The 19831-nt window shown below is 44.8% G+C and overlaps 10 protein-coding genes across 10 annotated transcripts; 4 read left to right on the top strand and 6 right to left on the bottom strand.

The window, feature by feature from the left end:
- Nucleotides 1-1650: 1650 nt before the first annotated feature.
- On the bottom strand, nucleotides 1651-3670 carry V1512DRAFT_210275 (uncharacterized protein; the record flags this gene model as incomplete). The annotated part of the gene is made up of 5 exons (XM_066913500.1): nucleotides 1651-2437; nucleotides 2484-2668; nucleotides 2714-3386; nucleotides 3431-3485; nucleotides 3538-3670. 5 exons carry the CDS (start codon nucleotides 3668-3670, stop codon nucleotides 1651-1653), a joined length of 1833 nt encoding a protein of 610 aa, XP_066770536.1.
- Nucleotides 3671-4024: 354 nt separating this feature from the next.
- On the bottom strand, nucleotides 4025-5064 carry V1512DRAFT_248856 (altered inheritance of mitochondria protein 6; the record flags this gene model as incomplete). Its single annotated transcript, XM_066914580.1, has 4 exons — nucleotides 4025-4550; nucleotides 4596-4809; nucleotides 4854-4894; nucleotides 4940-5064. 4 exons carry the CDS (start codon nucleotides 5062-5064, stop codon nucleotides 4025-4027), a joined length of 906 nt encoding a protein of 301 aa, XP_066770535.1.
- Nucleotides 5065-5962: 898 nt separating this feature from the next.
- Nucleotides 5963-6641, top strand: V1512DRAFT_241261 (HIT-like domain-containing protein). Its single transcript, XM_066914249.1, has 3 exons — nucleotides 5963-6074; nucleotides 6130-6377; nucleotides 6431-6641. The coding sequence occupies exons 1-3, from the start codon at nucleotides 6044-6046 to the stop codon at nucleotides 6578-6580; spliced, it is 429 nt and encodes a 142-aa protein (XP_066770534.1). The 5' UTR covers nucleotides 5963-6043; the 3' UTR covers nucleotides 6581-6641.
- Nucleotides 6345-7341, bottom strand: V1512DRAFT_227871 (DASH complex subunit Dam1-domain-containing protein). The gene is made up of 3 exons (XM_066913880.1): nucleotides 7001-7341; nucleotides 6901-6952; nucleotides 6345-6857 (listed from the first exon to the last, which is right to left on the bottom strand). Exons 1-3 carry the CDS (start codon nucleotides 7274-7276, stop codon nucleotides 6628-6630), a joined length of 558 nt encoding a protein of 185 aa, XP_066770533.1. The 5' UTR covers nucleotides 7277-7341; the 3' UTR covers nucleotides 6345-6627.
- An 86-nt stretch (nucleotides 7342-7427) lies between these two features.
- Nucleotides 7428-9248, top strand: V1512DRAFT_265409 (CRAL-TRIO domain-containing protein). The gene is made up of 2 exons (XM_066916884.1): nucleotides 7428-8515; nucleotides 8560-9248. The coding sequence occupies exons 1-2, from the start codon at nucleotides 7505-7507 to the stop codon at nucleotides 9085-9087; spliced, it is 1539 nt and encodes a 512-aa protein (XP_066770532.1). The 5' UTR covers nucleotides 7428-7504; the 3' UTR covers nucleotides 9088-9248.
- On the bottom strand, nucleotides 9124-10685 carry V1512DRAFT_265406 (soluble NSF attachment protein). The gene is made up of 6 exons (XM_066916883.1): nucleotides 10376-10685; nucleotides 10197-10314; nucleotides 10019-10141; nucleotides 9616-9971; nucleotides 9485-9571; nucleotides 9124-9439 (listed from the first exon to the last, which is right to left on the bottom strand). Exons 1-6 carry the CDS (start codon nucleotides 10403-10405, stop codon nucleotides 9287-9289), a joined length of 867 nt encoding a protein of 288 aa, XP_066770531.1. The 5' UTR covers nucleotides 10406-10685; the 3' UTR covers nucleotides 9124-9286.
- Nucleotides 10686-10856: 171 nt separating this feature from the next.
- V1512DRAFT_277194 (uncharacterized protein) lies at nucleotides 10857-12446 on the top strand. Its single transcript, XM_066917900.1, has 2 exons — nucleotides 10857-10935; nucleotides 10983-12446. Exon 2 carries the CDS (start codon nucleotides 11072-11074, stop codon nucleotides 12281-12283), a length of 1212 nt encoding a protein of 403 aa, XP_066770530.1. The 5' UTR covers nucleotides 10857-10935; nucleotides 10983-11071; the 3' UTR covers nucleotides 12284-12446.
- Nucleotides 12348-13344, bottom strand: V1512DRAFT_265402 (uncharacterized protein). Its single transcript, XM_066916882.1, has 3 exons — nucleotides 13255-13344; nucleotides 12541-13203; nucleotides 12348-12494 (listed from the first exon to the last, which is right to left on the bottom strand). The coding sequence occupies exons 1-3, from the start codon at nucleotides 13289-13291 to the stop codon at nucleotides 12466-12468; spliced, it is 729 nt and encodes a 242-aa protein (XP_066770529.1). The 5' UTR covers nucleotides 13292-13344; the 3' UTR covers nucleotides 12348-12465.
- A 166-nt stretch (nucleotides 13345-13510) lies between these two features.
- Nucleotides 13511-16719, bottom strand: V1512DRAFT_241249 (uncharacterized protein). Its single transcript, XM_066914248.1, has 3 exons — nucleotides 15929-16719; nucleotides 14727-15880; nucleotides 13511-14681 (listed from the first exon to the last, which is right to left on the bottom strand). The coding sequence occupies exons 1-3, from the start codon at nucleotides 16537-16539 to the stop codon at nucleotides 13687-13689; spliced, it is 2760 nt and encodes a 919-aa protein (XP_066770528.1). The 5' UTR covers nucleotides 16540-16719; the 3' UTR covers nucleotides 13511-13686.
- A 236-nt stretch (nucleotides 16720-16955) lies between these two features.
- V1512DRAFT_265399 (HbrB-like-domain-containing protein) lies at nucleotides 16956-19506 on the top strand. Its single transcript, XM_066916881.1, has 2 exons — nucleotides 16956-19195; nucleotides 19246-19506. Exons 1-2 carry the CDS (start codon nucleotides 17041-17043, stop codon nucleotides 19416-19418), a joined length of 2328 nt encoding a protein of 775 aa, XP_066770527.1. The 5' UTR covers nucleotides 16956-17040; the 3' UTR covers nucleotides 19419-19506.
- The last annotated feature ends 325 nt before the right edge of the window (nucleotides 19507-19831 follow it).

Here is a 19831-nt window from a genome sequence, read left to right as displayed (position 1 = left end):
GAGTCGCACGACGAGTCGCACGACGAGTCGCTCTTGTAAAGTATGGTCGGTCAGGAGCGGCGGCAGGACCAGGATCACGGTGCGTTCTCCACTTGGCCGTGGAACTTGCCGGCACAGAATTAGCATTCGACTGGACCGAAAGCTCAGCAGCGGTATCGAAAGCAAGAGTATGATAGGTTCGCCGTTTTGCCGCATATGTTGAAGGCACATTAGGTACGGCAGCAAATGGCGACTGAATCCACTGCAGAGGAGCTGGGGCCGGTGGCTGGTAAGATGGTTGTAAGCTCTGTGCCGTCGGTGGTTGAGTATTGGGAACAACATCTCGTGTAATAAAGTGACTAGAGCTGAGATTCGAATACCGCGGAGTAATCGGAACCCCATACGGTCGCCTGTCATTATCCATCCTGGTGCTCTGCACATTCTGTGCGATGGGATGAGATTGTGGCGTACAGCTTGACCAACCAGTATTCTGCCAATATTTTTCCGTAACGTTAGGCTGTACGGGTTGTGCAATGGAAACTTTTGGATGATATTTGCAATTGGTGAACCAGTTTTTGTAGTATGGATTGTTCATCGCATTGTACTCTGGAGTAGTATTCTGAGCCGGGCTGGCTGTGGTCTGCTGCTGGGGAAGACGAGGTGCCTGGTGTGGTCCCACGATCGAAGAGCCTCTGCGAGAATTCAACGGTTGTGAGTACAAGCCTCTTGGGGGCACTGTCGTCGACTGCGTACTCTGCAATGCCGGATCACGTTCACTGGTTGACGTGTCCTGAGACGATTTTTGTGGGGAGTCTTTGGTGGCCGTGTCTACTGGGCCACTTGTTGAAGATACACGAGCTGGTTCAAAGCGCCAAAACCGACAGAACAAATGAGACCCACATTGTTGACAGCAAGACAAGCCAAAGGCCACAAGTACAAGAAGCAGGTATCCGACTCCGCACAAGATATCAAACAGCAGATGCAACACAAACATGCCCATCAGACATACTGGATAGAATAGACGCCCGATGTAACAAAGTCCGCGCCAGGCTTTCACATGCCATGGAGGTGGGGGCCTAGATGGTTAGATATACTGCACAATAAGTTGCATGATGCTCACCATTCATATTCATAATCTTCACATGTAATCTTCATTTTGGAAACTTTGGAAACTAGAAATTCTTGTACGGGAAGAGGAAAGAAGCAAGAAGGAGGAAAGTGGGCGACGCTGCATATAACCATCACCGCTTATGCTGGTTGCCAATAGCAACGAACGCGTAAACAAAGTAAGACAAATATAAACAAACTACGACACACAACAAATCGCGTCTTTTAATAAATTTTTTTGCTTTTCTTATTGGTTTATTTCCTATTCGATTTTATCTTGAACTATTTCCCATTTGATTTCGTCTTGAAATAACATCTGGATTCGTACGCACAGATATAACGTATTGTGGCGCTTCCCCTGACGATTGGCGCATGGTTGGACGTACGCATCCTGCCTCAGTTGTCACTCGGACGAAAACAATGCAAAAACGTTTGATAGATCTGAATTCCTGCATATAAATTCTTCGCATATGCAGTCCATTACGCAGACAATAAATCATTATAAATACACAGTTATAAATAGATTATAATACAGTCTCCCCATAAATCACGAGTACACAATTATCACATAAAACACCATGCCTCAAAATTCGACGACCGTAGTAAAACTCCGTAAAATGCAACTGCCGCCGCATAGTCAGTAAAAACGCCTTTGTCCGGCATCACAGCCTGGATGTATAGGTCTGTCGAGATGTCTTGTGTAGTTGTCGCACTGCTGACTGGCGACACTGACGAAGTTAGCGACAAGCCGCCTAAGAGTTCTGACAGTGGTGTGGAAGTGGGCGATACTGGTGGTTCACTATTAGACAGATTTGAAATATTCAGCGACGACAGTATGTTCATATTTCCAAAAATTGATGGAGATGTTCTGTTATGTTCGAGCCGCGATTCCGTTGGTTGATCGTCGTTAACCACGACTTCGTGGTGAGACTGTGTACCTGTTGCTTGGGTCATATAATACATAAATTCTACAAATCCAAACTGCTTGGACGACAGTTGCGCAACAAAAAGATATCGCTTAATCGGCGCCAAAATTCTTGCAGTCAAATTTGCAAAATACACACGAATATACTTGTCAATTTTTCCCGGGCTGGCGTTGTTTTCCAACATTCGATTAACAGCCTTGACAAATGCTGGGTCTCTAGTGAGATAAGTTGTTGATTTTGACGCCGACGAGGCTGCTTGGGTGATGCCGACTGTATCCAGCATTTTCTTGAACGATTTAACTTGCCAGTCCACAGTCGCGGTGACAGGATAAAGCAGATCGATTGTCATTGGTTCCGGTTCAGAGGCTAGAGGCATCAAATCGGGTAAAATAGGGAAAAAACTGACATTTAATGACGGTGAAGCACTGTTTGTTAGTAAATGGGCAAAACTTTAAATCAATATGTTCATACGAAGACTGAGGACGTTTAGAAACGTCAATCAATCGTACTGTCCCCTTACAGTCAGTCACCATCTGCGCCAAAAACGGGTTTGTGAAACCAATAATTCCTGGCACTGGATCACGAGAAATGATATTTAAATTCTCTATATCTGTGTGCATAGTAACATACTCCCGTACAAGCCCAGTATACGGAATCTAGGAATAGTTAGTAAATATGTATAAAGCAGGTGTTTGGCATACTGGTTTGGTCAAATCGATCGCGTTGGATACTAGCTGACTACAGAGCGACGGAGTATCTGCCAAAACTGCAATAGATTGTCCTAGCACAGTCGACTCATATATCGCAAACAAGTCCGCAACACCATCAAGAGTCTTAACGATTGTGCCCCACGATCCTGTCTTGCCAAACATGTACACATCTGCTTCCTTATCTGCCAAATCTGCCAGTGGCACCATACTCTCCGACGACACAACCACTCTAATTTTATCTCCCAAATAAGGCAAGTCTAGAAATTTTCTTTTTCCGTTTCCAGCTAAAAACTTGCTCATAACATGTTCTGGAGCTGGCCAGCATGCAATATGTCCAGCAGCAGTCTGAAGTGTCGGTATAAGGGCTGGTCCAAAGCAATAAGTTGCAGCTTTTCTGACGACGACTTCAAACAGTGCTGGGAACTCAAAGGGTGAGATTAGAGCAAGACTTTTTTGCGAGTAATGGCGCGCACGGCTTGCATCTTTGCGTTGCTGAAAAAGCACATAAGCGTATAAAAACTTCTCGTTTTGAAACGGCGATTGTGACAACTGAGGAGATATGGCAGAAGGTGGAAATGGGAGGTTAGATGTTGATTTGAATCTAAACGTATGAAATGCTTCTGCGCTGTCAGGATAACCTTGCTCTGGAAACGATGAGAAGCATCTGCGTGGTCAATAACAGGTCTAAGATCAGTACGGATCACATACATTGTTTTTAGGTCTTGTTCTGAAAACTGTACAGGTGGATAAATCGCTTCAAACTCTGCAAAAAGGTAAATTTTAGGAAGATGATATTCGTTACATTAATCACTTACCAGGTCCAATATCAACATTAAAATCAAGCACACAATAACAAGTTATCCACCTTCGCATATGTTCAATCTTGAAGGGCACACCTTCAGTCTGTGGAGTGAGTCGTCCAGCCAAGGACTCGGAGAATGAGCGCATGCCGGCGGCATTCTTAGATCTTGGGCTGAGTCCAACTGTAGACATTTTCGTTTTATCAAAGCAACAAGGTAGCTAGTTGAGCCGTATTAAATGTGATCATAACATTTCGCAGACACCAGAAAGCTGAAAAATGTCGAATTCAGGGGGAGGAGATTCAGGAAAGTTTTGACTTGTCAAAATACGCAGCGTTTGTGTGGTGTGGCTCAACTTAGAAACTCTGCTATTTAAATTTCATTTCCGATGATCATCGGCTACATAAAACGTATTAGATATGATACGGATTAGCATAAGTGCAGTCAAACTTTTATTTAATATAAAATGACAGATTGGACAGTAGCTAATAAATCTCGTATATTAAGCAAATCCAGATGCCAACTCAAGGTCGTCAGCGTTAAGCAAGTCACTACCTGAAGCAATGATCTGTCTCCACAGAGTGTTTTGGAGGTTGACTGGCCACCATGGGACATCCCAGAAACGGGTGAGGATTCCCATGCTATGCGCGGTGTCAACAATATCCTGCAGTTTTGAAAGTTGAGTGTCGTTAAGTCCAGACGGCACAATTTCGCCAAAGATGGAGCGGAACGAACCGGACGCAATTGGGCCAAGTGTTGCCGGGTAGGACGAGTTGAGAGACGCAACTGGACTGTCAAAGAAGTAGTCGCGGGTTTTCTGCGACGAAACAAAGTCATAGGGCGTGTTGCCTGTACCAACGACCGTGACAGGGCCGGTAATAACGTCTGTGCCGTTAAACTTTGTCAGCCAGTTGTTGCGGCGAAGAGGCTCGAGCGCTTCAATAACGTAAGGCCAAGTCTCGTTACCATCTGTCTTGAGGTCAACAAAGAGATAAAGGGTCTGCTCGCCGTTGGTGTCAAACACACCACTATGGATATCAGCTCACGCTACTCTAAATACAAATCAAAAGTACCTTGGAGTGGTGACGTTCTGAGTGTAAGCGTTCTGAGGGTTTGCGGCTGTTAAGATCTCAACAAGAGGATTAATGTAAAGACTGTCAAACATGCGCTCGTCGTTAAGAGCACCCTCTTTGTGGCCAACATGGAGCTTCCCATTATAAAGAAAGACATCAGCCTCCACTGAGACGACCCCGTAAGATAGAGCGGTGTACAGAGGAATATCGCGCCCTAGTCGTCAGTACGCATTAGCGCAAAACGCATAAGTCACATACAATAGTCGTTGTGGGAGTGAATTCCCTTAACAAAAATGTTACTAGGACCGTTAGCATTGAGCTTCTAGTCGAAAGAAAAACCATACCGAGTAAGGTCAGCACTGTATAGTGTACCGATCGATCCAGTTAAAGCCTCAACCTCCTTGGTAATTGGAAGCGCGGTGACAGTGGCTACCATATACACAGCAGCAGCAGCGAGAGTGAACTTCATAGCGATCCTGAGACGTGATTGAGATATTGATTGGAATGGACTAATGTAAGGAACATGAAAAGCCATGAAATATAGCACTTAATATAGTAACGTAGATCTGTCAGTTGTCAGTAGGTTGTGACAGACCGTGAGCCGAGAGCGCGGCTTGATTGGGCAGCGTTTCTCGGTCAATGTTCAGTACTAATGAGGAAACTAGATGCAGTGAACTGCTAGTGAAGAGACTAGTGATTTAGACAGAACAGTGTGAAAACAAAATGAAAAATAGAGAGAGACAAGAGTGGCGATGAGAGCAGTTGTGATATCAAGACTGTGCCTGAATATGATGTAATTCACACAAAAGAGAGACCGATACGCCTTAGCAAGATTAAACAGCACAGTTCAAGACCAAAACAGTATATTACGCAGTGTACACATACAACTACAGTACAACATTGACCCATTCAAAGTGTAATTGAAGGCGTGTGGGACACGTCAGGCATTGTCGTTGGTCAATTGTTGGTGAGAATTGGGTTTGCACGTGTTGACTTTGCCTCGACATCTAAATCTGTTCCCACGTCAAGAGCTCACAATTGATCGTTGACTGTTACAGAAGGAGAATTAACTGACTAGTGGAGCCTTGTTTACTCTGCTGCTTAGCCGAAAAGCCATGTTTCACTTTAATTACGCCGGTCGTATAGTTGTATCTATGCTTCCTTTGGTTAGTCAGCACTTGCTGATATCATATCTCAACCTGCTTGGGCTTTTATTGCTCGGAGTTGTCAGAAATAAACGTAATCAGTAGTAGGTTAAGACGTATTAATAGTCAATACACGTGTTTTACTATGTCTAACGCAGTTGTTTCCTTCTAATGTCAAGTTTTATTGAAGAAATAGCTGTGTATTTAATATAGGTACTAGGCCCTTAATGTACGCTGCAACAAAATGACGTCCTTCACAAATTCAACAAGCCACGGTTCGACTACTTCACAGCTCAATTCGCAATGTCCTGTTTATTCTGTCGCATTATTAAAGGTCAGTTTACTGTAATCTTACAAGAGCCCAAAAAACTGATTGAAACGCACTTTAGGAGAGATCCCATCGTTCAAGATTTACGAGTCATCAAAAGTCTATGCGTTCCTTGACATCAACCCATTGGCCGAAGGGCATACCCTCGTGATTCCAAAGTTTCATGCTGCTAAAATGCATGAAGTTCCGGATGAGTACCTGGCGGAAATAATGCCAGCTGCTCGTAAAATTGCACTGGCGCTCGGTGCAACACCTGATGATACTTTCCAGTACAACATACTCCAGAACAATGGTACATTGGCTCACCAAGTATGTACAAATAAACAAAAAAAGTTTATTTAATTTAGTTAAACATTGGTTAGGTTGTGCAACACGTGCATTATCATATCATTCCCAAACCAAATGAAGAAGCAGGTCTGGGAGTTGGATGGCCTCAAACACCAACTGACTTTGACGCTCTCAAGAAGACACACGAGAAGTTGGCGGCCAAGATCGAGTCTCTGTCTAAATAGACAAAATTTGATATTGAAACGGATAGTTGCTTAAAATACATTCATGTCTATCTAAACCCAGAACTGGTCACCGGTAGTCTTGCTGGCCTTGTCCCTGGCCGTGTCGTCGTAGTCGGTCTAGCAGTAGCTGGTTTGGTGCCAGTCTTTGGCGCTGGAGGTTGCGTGCGCCTTGTTACGGGCTTTGTCGATTTCTTGACTGGGACAGGCTCTTTGTCTAATGATTCCTGTATAACTTCGTCTTGTGCCTCTTGTACTTTGACTTCATTTTCAGCCTGGTCTGATTGGTTAGTATGCAGTTACCTAATTTGCAGAGCACGTACTAAACAACATTTGGTGCTCTGTGAATCGTTCAAACGAATCTAAAGTAGGTGCCTTGAACATTTCAACATCCCTCTCAAATACTCGCACAACCTTACTTACTTCTTGAAAATCAACACACCACGCATTCAGTTCAAGTCCGTACAGAAACGCAGCAAAGCTTTCACTAAATCTCGACAAATTCTCGTGCATTATTTCTAAATACTGGAAATTCGTGTCCAAATCTGTAAGGGAATCACTCAGCTCAGAGAACGCTGGAATAAGTGCTTCAAGCGGAAACGCGGTCTGACTTGCTGACAGCCCATTCCCTGGTCGTGAAACTGATCGTCTTAAAGGCGTTGTTGGTCTGGAAGCTCTCCTTGATCTCTGGACAGACATTGCTTTGTTTGTTATTAGAAGGGTACAAAGAGACGCGACTTGTTTGCTTACGTGGTAAATGCAGGGTGACACTTTGTAGCAAAAGTGCCGCATTGCTTGACCCCAGCCAAATTTAGCGCTGATCAGAGTACCCAAAGTCTCCGAAGTCATTAGTGTTCAGGGTCCATACATCAATTCCCTCCAACAGAACTAAACATTATCAGGCAACTTCAACTTGCCCGGTAGTTCATGGTCCTGCGAGGCAATCGCATATTTTTTTGCTTGAACTCCGCCCGTGCTGTCCTTCGCGCGTCACCGTTTCTTCTAGTCGCATACTCTGACCCGCTTTCGGTCCCCACGAGACTAAAAGAATATCATCCTTCGCCGGTCACCGCCGTCGTAGTTAACTTTCCTGCATCTGAATATTTCCGTTCATTATACCCACCATACGATATGCCTGCTGAACCTGCTCCCGGTCGTCCCGGAAATTTGACGCCTGAACAAGAGGTCAAACTCAAGGAGTTTTGGGTTCAGGTCATGAAGATATTCGGCGTATCTGCCCCACAATCGCTTATGGACTCTGGGGCAGTTACAGCTATTATTAGTTCTACTTCGACTAACGGCGCACTACCGGGAAAAGAACATACTGGAGAGAAGAAGAAAAAAAGACTTGGATTTTTGAGAAAGAAAGATAAGAAGGAAGACAGTGAGAAATCAAAGGACTCAAAATTGTCACATACGTCGTCTACTTTGTCGAGTCCAACTATTGGTAGTGACGACAACGACAAGTACGGCCAGTCTAAACAGTTCAAAACTGCAATTGCGGAGATGACACCTGAAGAACTGCGGATCGCATTTTGGAGTATGGTCAAGGCTGACCATCCTGACGGTCTGCTGTTAAGATTTCTGCGTGCCCGGAAATGGGACGTTAATAAGGCGTTGGTCATGATGGTGTCGACAATGCATTGGCGGTTGAAAGAGTGCGATGTTGAATCAGTCACGTTTAAGGGTGAAGGCGCGGCAATTGCGGAGCACGACGACGGGTTCATGAAACAGATTCGTTTAGGAAAGTCGTATTTACATGGTTATGACAAGTCTGGTAGACCTATCTGTGCTGTCCGCGCAAGACTTCACAAGCAAGGCGACCAAACGGAAGATGCACTCAACAGATATACAATTTACGTCATTGAGACTGCACGAATGTGTCTTAAAGACCCTGTCGATACCGCGACTATCGTATTTGATCTAAGTGACTTTTCAGTAAGTTTCTGTCTTCACTTGTGAAATTTTTCTAACAGTTATAGCTGGCAAATATGGATTACGCTCCAGTTAAATTTATGATTAAGTGTTTTGAGGCGCATTATCCTGAAAGTCTTGGTGTCTGTCTCGTTTATAAAGCGCCCTGGATTTTCCAAGGAATTTGGAACATCATCAAGGGCTGGCTCGATCCTGTTGTCGCGTCTAAAATCCACTTCGCAAAGAACCTTGACGATTTGTCTGAATTCATTGACCGTAGCAAGATATGGAAAGAACTTGGTGGCCCACTTGACTGGGAGTACAAGTACGTTGAGCCTGTACCTGGCGAGGATGATTTGCTTAAGGACGCCGAGACGAGGGAGAAGTTGCTGGAACAACGTGCGAAGATTGTGCGCGAGTACGAGGATGCCACGTGGACGTGGATTTATTCGTCTGCAGATGAGACTCGACAGGCACGTCACGCGATTGCAAAAAAGTTACGAATTGATTACTGCGGGCTAGATCCGTATTTGCGAGCCCGGACCGTGTATGATAGAACCGACTACATTAGGTTGAAGGATGAGTTGCAAAATTAAGGAGGTTCAAGTACGTGTGGTAGAGGACTTTTTTTGTTTTGTAGTAAATTAGACTCTCTTTTTGATTAGTGGAGTAAGTACTTATCACCTTAATGACACGAATGCACAACTGAGGGGCCCGCAAAAAAAAAAAGAAATAGCAAAAACACCCAAAATCAAGATTACGGCTCTCAACAATACTATTTTCGTTTGTCTAAACCTACAAAATATCGTCCTCTGCCTCGACGATCGAGTTCTTGATCCGGAGCATAATTGTTGTTTTCCACTTGTCCAGTTTTGAGAACTGGTCAAACTGGAAAATCTTGTCTGTGAATCTCTCTTGGTCGCCATCTTCATAAGCCGAGATGATGTCCTTAATACATTAGCCACTGCTGGTAAAGTCAGAAGCTGGACTTACTAATAACAGGTTATATTCCCGGGTCTGAAAAAATGTTGGATCCATATCAGTGTACTCCTCCACAGCTCGCTTTGCAGCAATTATATCCTAAATTGTCAGCACAGTTCACCTTTTACACAATATCTACCCACCTTATTAGCAATATGACACAATCCGGCTTTAAGGAAATATTCCTTCAAACTCCATCTTGTCAGGTTATTGCCAAGACTGCTTTTTGCGACCTGTTCGAACTTTGCAATTGCCCGAGAATAATCTTCTTTCATCGCCGCGATTTCCGCAACCTTGAGCCATGACTTGTTGGCGAGCGAATCTGCGCCGTCGTTTGACATCCATTCACCAGCTTCGTCGTATGCGTCCATAGCCCGGTCAAGATCGTCGAGTTCAGTCTCGTACAAAACAGCCAAATCCTGAGTATATGTTGCTGCCCTTCGGAACTGACCTCGCTGCGTAAAAAGGGTTATAGCCTGAATCAGCAGCCGTGCAGATTCTAGTCATGTTAGTACCTGAAATAATGTATCGTAACACAGTTCATGCCCTCTGGATCCACCTTTCTGAATGCTTTGTATGCGTCTATGTACGTGTTTGCGGCTTCATCTTTTGCTTCAGACATCAACTGCATTTGTGCTGCTTTCTCAAATGCCTGTCCGGCACTTGTGACTGAATGATTGTTAGTTTACGTAATGGGGTTTCGTGTCTGTTGAGATTCTCATACGATCTTTTTGTAATCTGAACGCATTTGCAGCTTCAATATATATTTCCCCTGCCTCTTCATATCTAGAGCTGCTAGCAAACAGTCCAAACGGACCTGTTGATGAGGCCTTCTTGTCGGCCTGTGAAGTTGGTTAGTCCGATGATTCTTTTGCACTTGCGTTCATCATGAGTTAGGTTTACCTTTGAGAGTAATGCTCGGGCGTCTGTCATTGTTTGTGTCTGTTTTGCTAATAAACTTATATGTTTTTCAAGTTAAAGGCTCAGAAGCTTTGAATGAGCTTAAATTTGACGATCTCCGGTCGGAGTCGAGACGATTTCTGTGGAGAGATTGTGATAATCAATAAACTGTAATGCAGATACGGTATATCTGTACTATGCTTTTTTGTTTATTGCAAATTGCAGTGGACTGTACTGGACTCGCTGTGCAGTAAGTATTACACCCGTAAATACATCTTCAAGTCTGCTAAAATAGTTTCCAAATACTTTTATTTGTTTATTAACTCAATCGCGTGTTTAATTGAGCACCATAAGTAATATATAATATATCACGTGATTTGTGGCAAATACAATGTTACATTTATACAGGAGTATCTGCTAATTCCGTCACGTGCAATGCCGCCCACGTACTCTACAAGACGTAATTCGCCTTTATTTTGCAGTAAATTAACCAATATTTAAAAAATAGAATATTATTCTATTAATTGACATATTTATCAAAAATCATTAAAATAACATAAATAGCAAGTACACGATGATATTCGTACTTGATGACTAACATGCGGCTCAGACGATCTTTAGTCTACATCCAGAGACCTCTCGCCACGTCTCTCTGTACAATCCACATACACCACTACACATCAACTATCATCTTTTTTCATGGCAAACAGTAGCAGAGTCTACAAGGCCATTTCGTCGCTTTACAAGCGCGCGATCAATACAGCGCGCGAGCTTCGTGATTCGATTGACGACGGCTGGCCGCCTGGCGGGTCGGGGCGTGGTGGCGGCGGTTTAGGCAGACGGCCGGTGCCAGTGCGAGTGCCTGTCCCAGTTTCCCGCAACCCGTATCACATCCCACGTCCGTCTGGATCAGGGCCGTCGTCTGGTCAGGCATGGTATGCTGCCGAATCTCGCAGATTTGCGTCTAATATTGCGATTAAACGCAGCCAGAAGTCGGAGCCGCGGTTTAACTCGGTGTATGCTAAATTATCGAATATTGGCCATGGAACTACATTTGCACACCCATTTAAATCACCAAGACTGACCGGTGGTACATTGCAGCGATCGGTCCAAGGATATTCACTGCCTGGATTCAGAGCTCGTGGGTCGGTCCGGTATTTCTCATACAACATCCGGCCAATGGCTGACGTAATTGCGAATCTTTCTATTACTGCCCGTGCTGGTGGATTAGAGTCGTCAAGGCTCTACGCAAAGTTGAATCAGCGCAAGCAATTCAGTACACAGGTTCCTCACATTGCAAGTGTTAATGACGTTGAGTCTGTGTCTGACTACTTCAGCTTTGCTGACAGATCCGGATTTGCTTCTCGTCAGAGATTTGTTCCTGAATCGCGTGTTTCGACTGAAGAGTTTGATTTAGCAGCAATCAAATATTCTCAAGAGACTGTATTCTTAGACTTTGATTTCAGTCCTACATTTACTTTTGCAGAGGCAAAGTATAACGAGCTGACTGAAGAAGTCATTGGCTCAATGGCTAAGAGCATTAACAACTACATGGATGACTTGCGCCAAAACTTTACTGATATAAAGACCATTGCAGATAGAATAGGTGCTCTTCGTGTCTCGGTATCAAGCAAGGGCGGCACTAAAGTTCGTGTTCATTTTCCTGACCGAACGCCATTTGAGGTCGATCGAATATGTCAGGACATGTCAATCAAGCGTGGCATGATTAGATCTGAAGCCATCGTGCAGCACTCGTCCCGTTCATCTGAAAACTGGACACAATCGTTCAGTTCGTTGAGTGATGAAGTACTGTTTGGGCACACCGGCTGGACACCAGGCGGTACTGGCGGGATCAATTCGGAAGTCGCCGAGAGTGAGTACTCAATTCCGGAATTCCAGAGATGTTCATAGAGATATCTGTAGATAGTTTCTTAGGTGAACCTGGTCAGGTTTGTGTCAGGAGTTTGATATGTGGTTCTGTTTTTAGAGATATATTTGGTTTTAAATGGTTTGACAATTGGCGTGTCGGAATAGTGACATAGTGATATAAATACATCTTCTCAATTTTTTTTTATCTTACATTGTAACGTCAATCATCGGTGTAGTCCCGGAACTCCAGAATCTAAAAGCGTTAATAAGTCAACTCAACCGCTATATCTTCAACTTACATCGTTCTTCACGATCAGCCTTGAATAAGAGCTGTAAAAAGTATTCGTTCGTATCCTTATCATAGTGAGTCCAAAACTTGCCTGCCCGTCTATCAATTTCCTTGCTAGGAATCTTGAATCCGACCGTCTCATACGGCTCTGCAGCAATTAGCAAGTACTGAAACTGTTTATTATCCATCGGACTTTCGATCCTCTGCTCAAACGCACTCATGAACCGATGTCTGGGCATAATCTCTGTGCTAATTTCGGGATATTGCAGCTGGAATCGGAGTCCTTCCTGTCTTGTCTTTGAATCTCTGATCTTTGTAATTCTGTACCCCGGTCTGCCAATCTTTACCAAGTTCTTCCGTACTTGGATAGTAGGGGCGCCACCGGGAACAGCAGCACCGCCAATAGGTAACCCGGTAATAGGGTCTATCCTGCCTTCAGCTTGTTCTTTCGCCGCTCGTCGCGCAAGATTGGTCTGATGCTTTCGTCCTTGCGTATGTGCCAGATATGACCCATCGTTCACATGCACGGTCAAGCATAGTTTACATTCAAATGATCCAACATGATTCTTGAAGAAATACGGATCTTTCTCTAAATCAATCGTTTCAAGCGCCAACTTTCGTAGTCTTTCGCGTCTGTCAGCGTTCGTCTCGCTGAAGCCAGCAACACCTCCACCTATATTATGTCAATAATCACCATCTCTATTATACTGTCATTTAATAATACCTCCTTTCTTTGATCCTGCTCTGTTTTGTTGATCCATTGTGTTGTAACTTCAAGTGAAATGGGACTGTCAGAACTTGTAGTGGCGTTCATCGTAGATCCAAATTAACGTTGACTGTTAATTAAGCAAGAAGCTGTTAAACTGGTTACATATAAAGTTTAACATACTTCTCACGTACTAACTAAACAGTTGTTTCTAAATAATTCAAAGATACAATAAAATCTATACAAATTTCGTAAATTCTCGATAAAATAAAAACTATTTAAACCAATTATATTTTCATGCTTATTTCACTCATTTAAAGGTTTTTCAAAAACACCAGGCCATTTTGTCGACTACTGCGTCGACATCTTTAAAATTAAATTCATACCAAAAAACAAAAAACCGTACGCTCCTATAAATACATAAAAAACTCTTTAAATTCATTAAAAAACCTATCCATAAAACGGCATCTGAAAATTTAACCAAGCAACATCGACCCCGGGCAACTGACCATCATTACCATACAACATATCCCGCCAAAACTCATCGCCCATTACGACCTGTTTCGACGCCGGCTCATTAGCGTCCGCTCCTTCACCTTGTCCACCTGCCACACCTGATTCCGAATTCTCTTTCTGCGAAAATGAAGATCTCCTGTGCGTGGTGGAAGCCATCCGTTGCCGCTGTTCCTCGGCATCTTCCTGCTCAAGATGCTGGATGATTGCTAACGTTGAATTCGGCATGAAAATCACATCCTCCGTCTCGTCAAGCGACGACGGGCGCGTTGGTGCTGGTGTGAGAACACTGCTACTCCGCTGTTCTTGCATCGCTACTGTGCTCAACATGTCAAGCGTTGACGAATTAGACTGAATGAACGAATTGAAATCAACAGGTTTGTTCTCAACTACTGGCAGTTCTGGTGATGGCTGTGGTACACGGTCGACTAACTCACCAGCGTTCGCTGCTATGTCGGCCATCTGTCTATGAAACCAAAGATACAGCTTTCCCATCACATACTTAAATTTGACTGTCACAAGCGCAACCGCTTCGTCTGCGCAAATATCGACAAATTTCCTGTACGTGCGGGAAAAGTAGTAATCCGGCCGCAGCATGTTCATCGAAAACCCTGGCGGGAAATGAGTAGTCCTCATAACAGTCAGCGCGATCTTGGACAATACCGCACACGCGTAAATAACTCGGCCATTGAAGTATATTGGAGCATGGCACAGATACTTCGAATCGCCATCACAAAAAGCTTCTAAAGTTGAATGGCACGACGTAATGCAAAATGCGATCGCCTCAGCATGCGACAGCGTAAGTATGGTCTGGTCGGGGTCCATAGCTTTCTCCGCGAAGGGCGCGGCAAATTTTTCGCAATTTGAAGTATTGTGCAAACTAACTTCATGCAAATATAACTGAGCAGTGTGATACATCATTAAAAACGTAGCTAAAGTGAATTAGCAATATTCACGGCAAACTAAACAAGACTTACTATCATTTGGCTTAGTCAACGATTTTTCTTTCCACTCAGCCAAATCGCGTTCAAATATTTTCAACATGAGGGCATTTCTCGGTTCGCCTAAACCGGCAACTGTACTATCAGGTGCGTACATCAGTCCTCCAATGCTTGCCAGAATCCTATACAGTCGTGTACATTTACACAGTCTTAGATCCTCTGGACACTCGTTTGCAGTTTCGAGTACCGTACAGCATTGGTCGAGATACGATGTCCATCGAATTGCTTCCGAAAAGCGAAACACCAGCGCAACGTTGTTCGAACATATATATAGCGCCAGCCACAGCCGGCGGCACTCGGCAGATTCGGTGTCGACCCCAGGGGCGACTCGGAGCATTGATTCGTACTTACTTTCGGGACGGACACGTTTCGCTCGGTTGATTCCGATCGCAGACGCGATGCTGTATGCGCATGTCGTGAGCACATGGGCTTTATGAAATTCAAACACCTCCGGCGGATTGTACCAGAAACAGACAGTAAGCAAGCTCTCGACAAGATCAATAGTCTTGTGACCGATAACAAGGACTTGTTCTGACAATAACTTGTAAACCTCGCTCGTGAGTTGATTTGAAAGCAGATAGTTCTTAGTAACATTTAGAATGGCAAGGCCGACGATTGTCAGACTCAGCATCGGCCGGTGTTTCTGCAAATCACTAAACTTGTAACCAGGTGCAAAATAGATAAAAGGCAAATGAGGTAGCATATGTTTTACAAAAAAATCCAAAGCTTCTTGCATGACGGTCTCGCTTAGGTTGTACCGCCGTATGATATCTTCAATATCTTTCGGACGCAGTATTCTCTGTCCGAAATCCAACAACGCCTGTCGAGAAGGCGATCCATAAGCTTTGACATAGGCCGACAGCTCTTCAGGGCGTAGAGACGCCAGTTCAGCTAGACTTGATATTGACGCCACGTCGCTTCGTTCCATAAATTGGCCCAAAGAAGGCGAGAAATCTTTCAGATTCTCTGAGTCTGTCGATCCTCGTTTCCCGAATCTTGGGAGTTTGAGTCGTGGTTGGTCACTGACCGATGACGAAGCAGGACTTGCAGATTCATCTTCTTCTGCTTCGTGCGTCGCGGCCAGTCGCGCAGTTAACTGATCGAGTTTCTTTTCCAAATCTGCAACACGACTGAAACAGTATTAGGACGTCCAGCAGAATAAAAATAAAACAACATACGTATCGGTTCGTTTCTGCCTCTTTCGAGGGTTAACTGTGAAGACGCATTCACGCGATGATTTTTGGCAGCGGCTACAAGTGCCGGTCGTGTTTGCTTCATCATATGGAACACATCTGACTTTCAACGCACGACAATGATCGCATGCTCGACTTCGTTTATGATCTTCACTCAAAACAGATGCGCTGCTTGTCTTGGGTATTGTTCTTGGTGAAGCACTTCCGGTCGGTGTTTTGTCTGCTTTTGGTGAAGCCTCACAACCTGCCCGTGGCTCTGCAAACTTTGTATTAGTAATCCGTTCAGGAGTATACTCTCCGTTAATAGAATAATTATCATGATTAAGAATCGAAGGTAGTGATATCTGTGAGGCGGTAGAAATGGTGGGGTTTGCGGATACCGGCGCCGAGATGTGCGGTTGCGGCACCGGGTCTTGATCGACAATTAACTCAATTCTTGGCTGTTGGGACACCGACTGGACCTGAGGAGACACTGATGCTTGAGAAGGACCACGAGAATGTTCGTTGTGAGGTTTGTGCGTAGAGACGGTGGTGACTGAGTGCCTTCGAAGATCGAGAGCTTGCTGAGCATCAGCGGTCCGAGACTCATCCGACATCCGTCCGAAACAATGCCGATCTCAAAAATGTGGGGGAAGACGGAAGATTCGACGAATAAACTGAATCCGATGAAAGTAATTCAAAAAGAAGCCGTTAAAACAAAGAAATGCCGGGTGCGAATGCGAGGTTGAACCAGAAAAGGGTTGCCGGACGTGACCGAGAGCGATGGGTGTGTCTTCCATAAAGATCTTGTGCGACCGAAGTCGGAACCCGGACTTTTTCACGCCTCGAGCTCCGTCCATTAAACTTTCGGAAAAAAAGAGTAAGGTTTATATTCTGCTTGATAAAGACAAGCGTCAAACCTTGTTTTACAGGTCGGCATTTTAGAACTCCGACAAGGGTTAATTAGGGTTATTGTGTTTTTTACCCGGATTAGTTTCATGTAGCATATACTCTTTATAAACTTCATATACAAACTACATATAGATATCTTCAGTATATAACTTGATTAACGCGACTGGCCTTGGTTCAACTAGTGTAAACCTCTTCAGAATCCACCAATGGCGTCCGCGTCTCGTGAAGGAGGATTTAAATGGCCAATTCGAACTTCGCCGTCTCCAGCTTCCTCTCCGGTCATTCCAACTCCAACCCAGGCTCGATCTAGACGAAGCTCAAGAACATCTTCGTTACTGAAACCACGGTCAAGGTCGTCTTCTTCTACATCGTCGAACTCAAGTCAGCCAATCAGTCCACATGCTTGGACTACTTCATCGCATGGGTCTCAGTCTTCACTTTTTATCCCATCCTTCACAAGCACATACCATTCTCAGGGAGATGGGACAGCACAGATTCAAAGAGAGCCATCAATAAACGAAGGAGAGGTAATGACTGGCAATAGTTCGATACGAAATCTGCCCGGCGCGTTTAATCCTACTCCGATGTATGAACTTCATACTGAAATAGAACAGAACGAAGACAGCTCAGATGAACAAGATCCATCAACTTCAACTCTGTCGCTTCTTCAACCGTATCCAGAAGATGGGGATGAGCTGGGAGGGCATACGTCGGCTGTTTCGTCTACCGACTCGCTCTCGACACTAGCAACTGTACCGAGTACCGCGGTGGCCGGACGGACAGACCTGCCTGCAGAGCTCCCCCCAGACATGCCCACAGATCCAACACCACCAACGCCACCACCAACATCTACTTCTCATTCTGTGTTACTCAGGGCAGTCCCATCACTGGCATCAACAAAATTTACTGCTTTGGCACAACAGTATCAGTCTCGACAAGATTTAGATTCAGCGGTACCAGAACCAGATTCGGTGGCAGCAGCACCTCCAGCTCACAAACTAGGTGGGTTTTCAGCTTTTAGACATAACACTACTGGCAGTCACAGAAATTCGTCAACCGTTTCTCTTATTTTAGAAGACACGTCGTCGTCTGTCTCGTCGACAAAATCACACGCAAACAAGCTTCGCAAAAAAGTCAGCAATACCTCATTGGTCTCACTCACAGGCAAGTCGAAGAATTCTTCGACTGCACTGTCGACTATGGCATCTACTGCAGCGGTATTTGGTGCTCGAGCTCGGAATCAGTCTACAAAGTCGCGATTTGCATTTTTGCAGTCAAAGTCCCAAACACCGCCGCCTCCCCCAACCCCAGTGTTGACAGGTGGACCGCGCCAACACAGTTCACATCACTACAGAGTACTGCCTTCAGACACTACTGGCAGTGGGCGAGTAAGTCCAGCCTCTAGTGACTCTGGATCGTCAACTACGAGCTTGAGCAGCTCACAATCCACTCTCGGTCAAAACACGTCGGCAGATGCATCTCAGCAGACGTTGTTCACGTCGACGTCCAAGAACGATGGTGGAAAATTACGAAAGTCGTCTGCTCCTGCAATGGAAAGTCGACCGGTATTGACACTTGACGTTCGGCGAATGAGTGTGGGGTCTCAGCCTTCGCCGCCAACACCATATGCATCTACTGCGACATTAACAGAACGGCAGCACAAACATCATCTGCTGCTGCGACCACGCAAAGATTCGCACCAGGGCATGAAATTGTCGAGTAGTTCGTCAAATTCCAAGCTGACATCCGATGCCGGCAGTCTGTACTCCTTCAATCCTTCGTCACCCGCAAATGCACCGTATGCACCATATGGTTTGCAGAAAAGCATATCTACCATCGACGTCAAAAATTTGACATACAAGGACATGAACAAAATTCCGGAGCAAGCTCTGGAAGATGTGTGGCCGTTCCTGTGTGCTAGAGTGACACCACTGTTCACCGGCGATGGGCTTCGCGTACCTGTTGAAGATTTGAACAAATTAGTGATGCTACACACCAAACGAAAGATTGCCGAGCGAGACCCTGCTGGACTTATTACTGATGTCAAGGATCTACTGCGGCTAGGCATATCAGCGTTTGACATGACGTCTCGACTTCAGTCGTCGGTTGACTCTGAAATCGTCGAACGGGTCTCTGAGCTATGGACGTTTTACTATGCGTCTGTGCTGCCGTACGTGCGTGCTGTATTCGTGCCGTTGCAGCTCGAGTTTGACGGTGCTGGTTCGTTGATGACGCCGGAGCAGGCAATAAAATTCTGGGAGCGACAAAAAGTGCAGCCCGTGAAGATGAACAATATTCGAAACATGGTGCTGGCTTCATTTCGCGACTGGGTTGTGCTGCCATTGTATCTACGTTTAAAAAGTATGTTTTTTTTCAATTCTTTGTTCCAGGAATATCTAATACTTGTCTAGGTGCGCTAAAAGACGGCTCGTCGTTTTTGCCAAAAGAAGTGTATCCGCAGCTGTTACAATGTATGGGCATTCTGACGATGATCCACTCCGGGGATGAGAAGCAGAATAAGAGTGAGGAGCTGGCGAAACTTGTGCGGGAGCTTTGGATTAAAGCTCGGTCTGGTGGCCAGTAACTGAAAGGAATTTTGGTGGCGTTTGATCGGAATTGGGGGTTTTTAGAGGTCAGTTTGTATTCTATATATATCATAAGCATTTTTCCTATTCCTAACCGTAACTCCAATATGCCGTAGTATCACATTTCAAACACTTAATCCACCCAGACTTTCCAACTGCATCAGCAGATCCAATTCCTCCTTTTTCTTCTTTTGTTCAATTTCGTTCCGTCTCGCTAAATTCAATTCAACTTGTTCCGCGTAATTCTTTCTCTTGATTGTTGTCTCTCGCTTCTGCGCCACAAGCAAACCCATATCCAACAGCTGCTGGTCTCCAATCCGACTTAACGTTTCGGCCACAGTGTGAGTCGATGTGCCTTTTGTTTTTGGTTTGACTGATTTGGACGTGTCTGAATGAGTACGGCGTTTCGCCG

This window comes from Lipomyces arxii, assembly GCF_038497795.1.
Source record: "Lipomyces arxii strain Phaff 12-163 unplaced genomic scaffold V1512scaffold_13, whole genome shotgun sequence".
NCBI classification, from domain to species: Eukaryota; Fungi; Ascomycota; class Lipomycetes; order Lipomycetales; family Lipomycetaceae; genus Lipomyces; species Lipomyces arxii.
The sequence above is the reverse complement of the archived record's forward strand: the minus strand, read 5'-3'. Positions and strand labels throughout refer to the sequence as shown.

Excerpts from the sequence above, each read along its gene's own strand:
- V1512DRAFT_241261 (XM_066914249.1), top strand. The coding sequence starts at position 6,044 with ATGTCCTGTTTATTCTGTCGCATTATTAAAG. Across the intron at positions 6,075-6,129 it reads ATTCTGTCGCATTATTAAAG|GAGAGATCCCATCGTTCAAG; the intron begins GTCAGTTTACTG and ends AACGCACTTTAG. Across the intron at positions 6,378-6,430 it reads ATGGTACATTGGCTCACCAA|GTTGTGCAACACGTGCATTA; the intron begins GTATGTACAAAT and ends AACATTGGTTAG.
- V1512DRAFT_227871 (XM_066913880.1), bottom strand. The coding sequence starts at position 7,276 with ATGTCTGTCCAGAGATCAAGGAGAGCTTCCAGACCAACAACGCCTTTA. Across the intron at positions 6,953-7,000 it reads GGTGTGTTGATTTTCAAGAA|GCACCTACTTTAGATTCGTT; the intron begins GTAAGTAAGGTT and ends GAAATGTTCAAG. Across the intron at positions 6,858-6,900 it reads AGAGCACCAAATGTTGTTTA|ACCAGGCTGAAAATGAAGTC; the intron begins GTACGTGCTCTG and ends CTAACCAATCAG.
- V1512DRAFT_265409 (XM_066916884.1), top strand. The coding sequence starts at position 7,505 with ATGGTCCTGCGAGGCAATCGCATATTTTTTTGCTTGAACTCCGCCCGT. Across the intron at positions 8,516-8,559 it reads TTGATCTAAGTGACTTTTCA|CTGGCAAATATGGATTACGC; the intron begins GTAAGTTTCTGT and ends TAACAGTTATAG.
- V1512DRAFT_265406 (XM_066916883.1), bottom strand. The coding sequence starts at position 10,405 with ATGACAGACGCCCGAGCATTACTCTCAAAG. Across the intron at positions 9,572-9,615 it reads TGTGTCATATTGCTAATAAG|GATATAATTGCTGCAAAGCG; the intron begins GTGGGTAGATAT and ends CTGACAATTTAG. Across the intron at positions 9,440-9,484 it reads GGGAATATAACCTGTTATTA|GACATCATCTCGGCTTATGA; the intron begins GTAAGTCCAGCT and ends TAATGTATTAAG.
- V1512DRAFT_277194 (XM_066917900.1), top strand. The coding sequence starts at position 11,072 with ATGGCAAACAGTAGCAGAGTCTACAAGGCCATTTCGTCGCTTTACAAG.
- V1512DRAFT_265402 (XM_066916882.1), bottom strand. The coding sequence starts at position 13,291 with ATGGATCAACAAAACAGAGCAGGATCAAAGAAAGGAG. Across the intron at positions 13,204-13,254 it reads AGCAGGATCAAAGAAAGGAG|GTGGAGGTGTTGCTGGCTTC; the intron begins GTATTATTAAAT and ends GACATAATATAG. Across the intron at positions 12,495-12,540 it reads GGCTGATCGTGAAGAACGAT|ATTCTGGAGTTCCGGGACTA; the intron begins GTAAGTTGAAGA and ends TAACGCTTTTAG.
- V1512DRAFT_241249 (XM_066914248.1), bottom strand. The coding sequence starts at position 16,539 with ATGTCGGATGAGTCTCGGACCGCTGATGCTCAGCAAGCTCTCGATCTT. Across the intron at positions 15,881-15,928 it reads AGGCAGAAACGAACCGATAC|TCGTGTTGCAGATTTGGAAA; the intron begins GTATGTTGTTTT and ends ATACTGTTTCAG. Across the intron at positions 14,682-14,726 it reads GTTGACTAAGCCAAATGATA|CTACGTTTTTAATGATGTAT; the intron begins GTAAGTCTTGTT and ends AATTCACTTTAG.
- V1512DRAFT_265399 (XM_066916881.1), top strand. The coding sequence starts at position 17,041 with ATGGCGTCCGCGTCTCGTGAAGGAGGATTTAAATGGCCAATTCGAACT. Across the intron at positions 19,196-19,245 it reads ATTGTATCTACGTTTAAAAA|GTGCGCTAAAAGACGGCTCG; the intron begins GTATGTTTTTTT and ends ATACTTGTCTAG.